This window comes from Palaemon carinicauda, chromosome 12 (assembly GCF_036898095.1).
Source record: "Palaemon carinicauda isolate YSFRI2023 chromosome 12, ASM3689809v2, whole genome shotgun sequence".
In the NCBI taxonomy this organism is placed as follows: Eukaryota; Metazoa; Arthropoda; class Malacostraca; order Decapoda; family Palaemonidae; genus Palaemon; species Palaemon carinicauda.
Window position 1 is genome coordinate 130,677,756 of NC_090736.1, and position 9,903 is coordinate 130,687,658.

The following is a 9,903-nucleotide window of genomic DNA, read 5'->3' on the forward strand; positions in this document are numbered from 1 at the left end:
CCTCCCTATTTATTGCAAGATTATTGCATTGCAAATAAATTCTGATATAATGCAATTTTACGTTCATATTCCCGATTAGCTGTCCAAAATTCAGCTGACGCCAAACGCCAGGCACAAAATATTCTTAGTAGGGTAAACCCTTGACAAATCTCTCAAATATTTTAATGAATAATTCAGTTCTGTTACATAAAATATCTGAAGGATGTAGATTGCAACAGGTGCATCATTATTTATGTTGCAAATCGACTTAATTCTAAAATTAGAAAGCTTAACTTTCTTGCCAGTGTAAGAGGAAGTAGTGAATTTAAATTATTTACTTTATGGAATATCAAAATGTCAGGATAAAACATTTAGGGTAGAAATTGAATTATAATATTCAATGTAAGCAATAATGGAAATATTAGTTTTATGAAGTAATGATTGGATATGTATATAATGTTGATATTTATACTCATGATGCATAACTACTTAAACATGATTTTAACAACAAGCCGATTCCTCGGATAGGCCCAATGGATGACTCAAAATTATAAAATAAATATCGCCTTATAGATCTTTTAATTACAGAAAAAATCAACATTATTTGATAATCAATAGATCTATATAGGATGGTCATCAACATCACATCGGCCCTCTTACATATACCTCGCCATTCACATCTATCTTACATACAGTTTCTCATTTTTTTATATGAATTTATTTGTTCAATTTGTTCTATTTCATATTCTAAAATTTTCTATTTTTGCTATTATTTTTATTATTATTATTATTATTATTATTATTATTATTATTATTATTATTATTATTGTTGTTGTTATTATTAATATCATTATTATTATTATTATTATTATTATTGTTGTTGTTGTTGTTGTTGTTGTTGTTATTATTATTATTATTATTATTGCTGTTGTTGTTGTTGTTATTATTATTATTATTATTCATTTCTAAGCTACAACCCTAGTTCAAAAATCAGAGTGATATAAGCCTAAGGGCGCCAACTAGGAAAATAGCCTAGTGAGGAAAGGAAACAAGGAAAATTATAGCTTAAGAACAGTAACATTAACATAAATATCTCCTATATAACTATAAAAAACTTTAACAAAATAAGAGGTAGAGAAATAAAATAGAATAGCATGCCCGAGCGTACCCTCAGACGAGAGAACTCTAGCCCAGTCCCATCTAAAATGAAGGAATTTGAGAATTTTACACACAAAGAAAACATTAGTAGAAAGGAAGTTCCAAAGTCAGTCACAAGAATTAGCAACTTTGTAATATAAGGATTGATGCATGAAGAACATCATATTGGAATTGATGGTACACCCGGGCACACTATTCTATCTTATTTCTCTTTCTCTTCTTTGTTAAAGTTTTTATAGTTTATATTTATATTTCAATGCTGTTACTGTTCTTGAAATATTGGATTTTTCCTTGTTTCCTTTCTTCACTGGGCTATTTTCCCTGTTGGAGCCCAAGGCTTATAGCATCCTGCTTTTCCAACTAGGGTTTTAGCTTAGCAAATAATAATAATAATAATAATAATAATAATAATAATAATAATAATAATAATAATAATAATGTGTTCAACCCTTTTTACATTATATATCTTTATGTTTTATTTTTTCTGTTGCTTGTAACAAACCCAGACTGAAGGAAATGAAGGATTTTATAAACATTGAAAATAATGGCGGAAAGGCATTCCAAAGTCATTTACAATAATTATCAACTTTGCAATATTGTTGCATGTACAACATAATTTTAATTGACTGTTCAAATATCCCGTACCATGAAGCAGCTGCCAAACTACAAAGCAGATCAAAAAATCCCCTTTTCTTCATAATTCATTACTTAAATCCCCATTACGTAAAATCCGCCGAATCTCCAGCGCTTCACGTCTGACATTTATGCATCGCAGAAGTGACTCACTTCTCTGCAACATGAAGTGAAGAGTCAAGTGCGTTAATATAAATTAAGAAGTCTAGAAAGAAAAGTTCTAGATTTTTTATCTTTTATCCAAGGCCAAGATGTTTATACTCTGATCGCGTTAAACGTCTCATTGGCCTTTAATGAAAATGAACTGGGGCGAACAGCTGCCTTCAGGTAGAGTCACACAGGTCAAATACCATGTTACAACTCTCTCTCTCTCTCTCTCTCTCTCTCTCTCTCTCTCTCTCTCTCTCTCTCTCTCTCTCTCTCTCTCTCTCTCTCTCGCTGACAGTGATCTCCTTCTTGCAGGTGCTATGCCGACTCATGAACAAGTTGTGTCCAGGATGTATTCCCAAAATTAATACTTCTGGTGGAGACTTCAAGATGATGGAGAACATCAACAAGTAAGTTTAAGTTTAATCTCTCTCTCTCTCTCTCTCTCTCTCTCTCTCTCCTCTCTCTCTCTCTCTCTCTCTCTCTCTCTCTCTCTCTCTATATATATATATATATATATATATATATATATATGTGTGTGTATATATAGATATATATACATATGTATATGTATATGAATATGTATATATATATATATATATATATATATATATGTATATATAAATATATATAGATATTTATATATATATATATATACATATATAGATATATATATATATATATATATATATATATATATATATATATATATGTGTGTGTGTGTGTGTAGATATATATATATATATATATATATATATATATATATATATATATATATATGTGTGTGTGTGTGTGTGTATATATATATACTGTATATATATACATATATATATATATCTGTGTAACATATATATATATATATATATATATATATATATATGTGTGTGTGTATATATAAGCATATATTTGTGTGTATGTCTCGAAAGAGAAAGAATATTTTCTCCCAGCATAAAAGTGTTTCGAAGAAAACAAAAGACTCAACTTTAGTTTTACTTCCAAACTTCAGCCACCGATTTGTGGATGATCTTTTAAAGAAAGACATAAACTTCCATAACATTTTAAACAGTCCATCTTAGCAAATTAAATAAACTCGCTCATTACATTTCAATCAAATTCATAATGACCATCATATTGTGTCTTTTTTTTTTTCAGGTACATTTTCCTCTGTTGGTAAATCGCTTAAGATTCTTCCTTTTGGTGTATATCACAGTAAAGTAAAATAGTAAATTAGATATGGAAGAATATTTGTGGAATAATTTTGGAATGTATAATAAAAAAACTCAAGAGAAAAGGATGACAAAATTCACACACACACAAATAGGCGTATACGCGCACATGAACCAAAACACAAACGCACACAGACACACACACAAATATATATATATATATATATATATATATATATATATATATATATATATATATATATATATATATGTGTGTGTGTGTGTGTGTGTGTGTGTGTGTGTGTATCGATCTATATACAGAACTATATGTAGATAAGTAGATATATACCCACATATATATTGCATGTAGATTAATTCAATATATATATATATATATATATATATATATATATATATATATATATATATATGTATATATTTACTATACACACATACATATATAGATCCCTAACCCTCCCCTACCAGTCCCCTGTACACCAACCCTATTTCCCCTACTGCACAACACCCAGACAGAGTCGACTCCACGATGCCCTGTTTCACGCAGCGCTACTTTTCAATAGGGAAAAAATCTACCCGTAACAAATCTACCTGTAACTCAACCTGTAAATCCCTGTAAGAGCTGTTCCCCATCAACAGGTTTTCCGAGGCCATGAGGAAATACGGAGTGCCCATTGTGGACATGTTTCAGACCGCTGACCTGTATGAAAGAAAGGACATTGGAACTGTGGTGAACGCAATCCACGCTCTCGGACGCACGGTTGGTTGGTGGTGTCTTCGCTCGCTTCTATTCATTTTAGTTTTTCATTTGATTTTTCAGTTTTAAATGGACTTTTTTTATTTGTATTGTTTGCTAAATTAATTAGTCTCAGGTTCACTTCTTTTCATGCTTATCTATTTATTTGTTATTTTTTTTAATCCATAGATTTTTTAATCATTTACATATTCATTATTCATTTGCTTATATTTTTGCTAGACTAGTTATCCTTTGGTTTAACCCCTTCTATTTCTAACTGTTTTTTCTTAAATCATAAATATATCATGCATTTACAAAGTATGTTTGAATTTCTTATTTAGCTTTTTGTTTAATGCGTTTGCCATACTGATCATTCTCTGGTTTACTTATTTTTTATTTTTACTTATTAATTCTTTATTTTATTTTATTGATTTTTCATGTGTTCACATATTCTTTATTTACTTAGCTATTCAGTTATCTATTCATCGTGTTTGCAAATCTGCTTGTTTTCATATTATAATATTATCTGTTTTTGAATACCTCTCTGTAGTTTTTGCATTTGCTTACTTATTACTCTATTTGTTTATTCAATGCTATCGAGACGACTCGACACTGAGCTGAAAAAATGACTAATTCATTTCCATTTATTTCGGTCATAAGTATCTTAGGACTCGATTTATGTAACAATATTAGAATATGACATTGCATGAAATAATTCCTTAGCCTTTGAAGGATTTCAAATTGTATGTCTTTGAAGAAAGGTTCAAGAGTAACTGGTCCATTACAATTACTTTCAGCAGCTACTTTACATAAAAAGAATTTCAGATCGCTTAATAGTTACACAGCAACTCATCTTATCTGCTAACTTCCAAATAAAGGGTATTTTGGATCCCTTAAGGCCGAGAGCATACTAGCGACTCTGTGGCGCCACAAAGCCACAGCATCGTGTGGCGGGGATGTGGTCTCCTATAGGTTTCCATTGTTTTCAAAGCCATGCAACGCCTGTGGTGGAGATGAGCGACAGAGAGCCACAGTCGCTTGCCACAGTCGCTAGTTTGCGCGGCAAAACTTGAAAACAATGGAAACCTATGGGAGACCACATCCCCGCCACACGATGCTGTGGCTTTGTGGCGCCACAGAGTCGCTAGTGTGCTCCCAGCCTAATAGTTGACTGGTGCTCTGCCAGACCTTAAAACAAATAATAGGTAATATGTTGGATCCGATGATAATTAATTAGTCCACTGCCTGATCCAATAAAAATGAATTAGTGAACTGCCCGATCCAATAAAAGTTAATTAGTAAAATGACTGATCCAATAACACTTGATTAGTTAACTGTCTGATACAATAATAGTTGGTTAATGAACTACCTGAACCAATAACAGTTGATAAGAGGGCTGCTTGATCAAGTAAGACTTAATAATTCACTGGCTAATCCAATAACGGTTGATTAGTACTTTGCCTAATCTAATAACAGAAAATTAGTGAACCGCCTAATCCAATAACGGTTGATGAGTACACTGCCTAATCTAATAATAGTTAATTGGTGAACTGCCTAATCCAGTAACGGTTGATGAGTACACTGCCTAATCTAATAATAGTTAATTGGTGAACTGCCTAATCCAGTAACAGTTGATGAGTACACTGCCTAATTTAATAATAGTTAACTGGTGAACTGCCTAATCCAATAACGGTTGATGAGTACACTGCCTAATCAAATAATAGTTAACTGGTGAACTGCCTAATCCAATAACGGTTGATGAGTACACTGCCTAATCAAATAATAGTTAATTGGTGAACTGCCTAATCCAATAACGGTTGATGAGTACACTGCCTAATCTAATAATAGTTAACTGGTGAACTGCCTAATCCAATAACGGTTGATGAGTACACTGCCTAATCTAATAATAGTTAACTGGTGAACTGCCTAATCCAATAACGGTTGATGAGTACACTGCCTAATCTAATAATAGTTAACTGGTGAACTGCCTAATCCAATAACGGTTGATGAGTACACTGCCTAATCTAATAATAGTTAACTGGTGAACTGCCTAATCCAATAACGGTTGATGAGTACACTGCCTAATCTAATAATAGTTAACTGGTGAACTGCCTAATCCAATAACGGTTGATGAGTACACTGCCTAATCTAATAATAGTTAACTGGTGAACTGCCTAATCCAATAACGGTTGATGAGTACACTGCCTAATCTAATAATAGTTAACTGGTGAACTGCCTAATCCAATAACGGTTGATGAGTACTCTGCCTAATCTAATAATAGTTAACTGGTGAACTGCCTAATCCAATAACGGTTGATGAGTACACTGCCTAATCTAATAATAGTTAACTGGTGAACTGCCTAATCCAATAACGGTTGATGAGTACACTGCCTAATCTAATAATAGTTAACTGGTGAACTGCCTAATCCAATAACGGTTGATGAGTACACTGCCTAATCTAATAATAGTTAACTGGTGAACTGCCTAATCCAATAACGGTTGATGAGTACACTGCCTAATCAAATAATAGTTAATTGGTGAACTGCCTAATCCAATAACGGTTGATGAGTACTCTGCCTAATCAAATAATAGTTAATTGGTGAACTGCCTAATCCAATAACGATTGATGAGTACACTGCCTAATCAAATAATAGTTAATTGGTGAACTGCCTAATCCAATAACGGTTGATGAGTACTCTGCCTAATCTAATAACAGTGAATTAGTGAACTGCCTAATCCAATAACGGTTGATTAGTGCACAGTGTGATCCAATTACAGTTAATCAGTTAACTACCTGATTCAATGACAGTTAATTAGTCAACTGCCTGATTCAATAGCAGTTTGTAAGTCTACTGCCCGATCCAGTAATAGTTAATTAGAGCGTTGTCTGATTCAATGTGAGTTAATAAGTCCACTGCCTGATCCAAAAACAGTTATTCAGCACATTGTCTAATACAATAACAGTTGATTGGTGCGCTACCAAGTCCGATGACAGTTTATTAGTACACTTCCTAACCCAACAGCCGTTAATTAGTCACTGCCTGATCCAATAACAGCTAATTTCTGAACTGTCGGATCCCTTTATAGTTAATTAGAGCAGTGCCTGGTCCAATAAGAGTTAATTTGTCCCCTGCCTGCTCCTAAAAAGGTTAATTAGTCCGCTTTCTGATTTAATAACAGCTAATTTATGAACTGTCAGATCCCTTAACAGTTAATTAGAGCACTGTCTGATCCAATAAGAGTTAATTAGCCCCCTTCCTGATCCAAAAAAAATAGTTACTTAATCCACTGCCTGAGTCAATAACAGTTAATTTATGCACTAACGGATCTTTTAACAGTTAATTAGTGCACTGCTGTGTCCCGTAACAACTGAACCGTAAATTGCTTGATTTTTTACCGGTTCCTAACAGTACTACTAAGATGCCTCGTCAAATTCCTAATTGTTTAATCATTCTTGTCAGTGGTTCCTGAAAAGGGTTTCAATCAAAAACAGGAAAGAAAAAAAATATAAAATACAAAAAAGGGAGTCAATGGAAATAAACCAAATGTAATAAATGATAAATGATGTATCAAACTACTGTTTCATTATGATGACTGAGAATAGTTATTTCAAAATTAGTTTAAAACAAATAGGAAAACAAATAAACAGTAGATAGTCCCATAAACCAGTAAAATAAAACAATGAAAAAGCTGTGCTTTATAAAATGTAACTGGAGGCAATGAAAAAAGATATAAGATATAATAAATGAAAACTTGATAACACCTAAATCTCTCCCTGCAGACCTACCAGCACCCCGAATGGCCCGGCCCATGGCTGGGACCTCGCCCTGCAGAGGAGAACAAGAGGGAGTTCTCCGAGGAAGTTCTGGCCGCCGGAAGGGCTCACATAGGCCTCCAGGCAGGTACCAACAAGGGCGCCAGCCAGGCCGGTGACACCACTGGAGCCCAGCGCAGAGTCATCCTCGGAAAGTAATCGCAAGGGCGCGACGCATCTTCAGGGGGAGAGTTCAAATAGATTCTATGACCTCCTGAGGAAAATAAAAGTCTAAATTGTTCTTTCCAAGCAAAGGTTAATTTCAGAATGTGTTAATTTGAAGTTATGCTGTCATTCAGTTTGTTTATGGGGTCATTAACATACATCGTCAGAATAGGTCAAATGATTTTGATGACCTGGAAAAAGTAATAATTCCAGATGAAAGTAAATTTTAAACTGCTAAATGAGGGGATCATTAACATGATTTTCCTAATGAAATAAATTGGGTCTTGCGATATTAAAGAATGAACAATTAATCTGTAATTTATTTTAATTTGCCCATTAATGGAAGCGTGCTCGTTTTACGTGTTTGAAATCAAATCTAATTTTCCTCTGAACTAATCTCTATTACGAAGACTAAAATGCTTCACCTGTTCACTAATTATAGCTAAATGCCTTAAGCTTACTAAACATCCATGTAAAATTGTCAGAAAAAGACGAGTGGCAGTGATTCTTAAATCTTTATCAAAGGAAGTGTGGCTTGAATCGTTTTTAACATCCTGCTCAAATTTAATTGACAGAGATCTATTTCAGTTAGTAACCATTCTTGAGAGTAATGATTAGCTACAATTTATATCTCATAATAATCAGCTATGTCCAATTAAAGCAATAACCATTAAAAAATAATCACCCAATAGTCACCATTTGCTTCAACGAGGAATTTTGATGTCTAACACTAGTCCAATTTAGCTGATTCAGCTAAATTCCTTTGAATTAATTCAGCTAAATGCATTTGAATTAATTTAGTTAAATTATGTTGAATTGATTTATTTAAGTTCATTGTAATCAATTGAGCAAAATTCACATGAATTAGTTCAGCTTAATGCAGTGTTTAGCACTGTAGACCTAACAACCTCTGTTGAATTAAACTCCTGTTTATGACCCCTAAAGTCTGGACAAAGCTTCATTTATATGTGAAAAAGTAAAAGTAAAATTTCATTAGGCCTACCAAGTAAAAACTTGGCCACGTTAGATTCATATTTAAGGCAATAAACTAATAATCATATGATACGAAAAAGTCATCACCTTCAATTAGCAACTATTGACCCATTCTTACTGCTGTACCCATTGCTATATTGATCCCATTGACACTGGTGTCTTAAAACTCCACTTATCATCTTTTTAACACTTGATTACAAACATATTAACAAAGATTATCATTCAATATGTTTATTTACCCTCTAACTTAGTTTCATTTATTAGACTACAGAAATCAGAAAAAGAATTCGGATCTTCTGTATTTGCAATACTCAGTCACCATCTGAATTTGGTAAATTGCCCATTGAAATCGTTACCTATATAAAGATATATATAAACTGATTGCTCCTCTAAGACCCAACACTCCCTGAACTGAAGTCATCATGGATATTATATCAATAAATAAATTCTAAAATATACCTGTATTTTTATTTTTCCTAATTACCAATCACGAAAATATTTTCATTGTCAAACTTCAACCAAGGTACATAGAGCAAATTACATTGCATTACTTCACAGAATGTAGAAATCTGTAAGTTGATTCAATCAGTCATTCCAAATAGGCTGGATCTTTACACCAAACGTCACTCTCTTACCTAGATATTGTAACAAATGAGATAATTTTCATCCATCTTGAAGACCTTTAATGGAGGTAGTAGGTCGGCCAAGGCAAAGCCACCCGTTGGGATACTACCGCGAGAGTTATTGGGCCCTTTGTCCCGTCAGGTAGTATTATTATTATTATCATTACTTGCTAAGCTACAACCATAGTTGGAAAAGCAGGATGCTATAAGCCCAGGGACCCCAACAGGGAAAATAGTAACGACATTGAAATAGATATTTCCTATATAAACTAGAAAATCTTAAACAACACGAGAAGAAGAGAAATTAGATAGAATAGTGACCCCGAGTGTATCCTCAAGAAAGAGAACTCTAAACCAAGAGAGTGGCACTGCTAAAGAGAGCAATGGTTTGATTTTTTAGTGTCCTCCTAGAAAAGCTGCTTACCATAGCTAAAGTCTCTTCTACCCTTACCAAGAGGAAAGTAGCCACTG

General features: G+C 33.2%; 1 protein-coding gene across 1 annotated transcript in view; it reads left to right on the forward strand.

The window, feature by feature from the left end:
- Positions 1 to 9,265, forward strand: part of LOC137651283 (muscle-specific protein 20-like) — an 87,217-nt gene extending 77,952 nt beyond the window's left edge. The window contains exons 3-5 of the mRNA XM_068384550.1: positions 2,233 to 2,327; positions 3,741 to 3,861; positions 7,619 to 9,265. Of these exons, the coding sequence (XP_068240651.1) occupies positions 2,233 to 2,327; positions 3,741 to 3,861; positions 7,619 to 7,810 (408 nt within the window). The 3' untranslated portion in view covers positions 7,811 to 9,265. The remainder of the gene's footprint in view (positions 1 to 2,232; positions 2,328 to 3,740; positions 3,862 to 7,618) is intronic.
- The last annotated feature ends 638 nt before the right edge of the window (positions 9,266 to 9,903 follow it).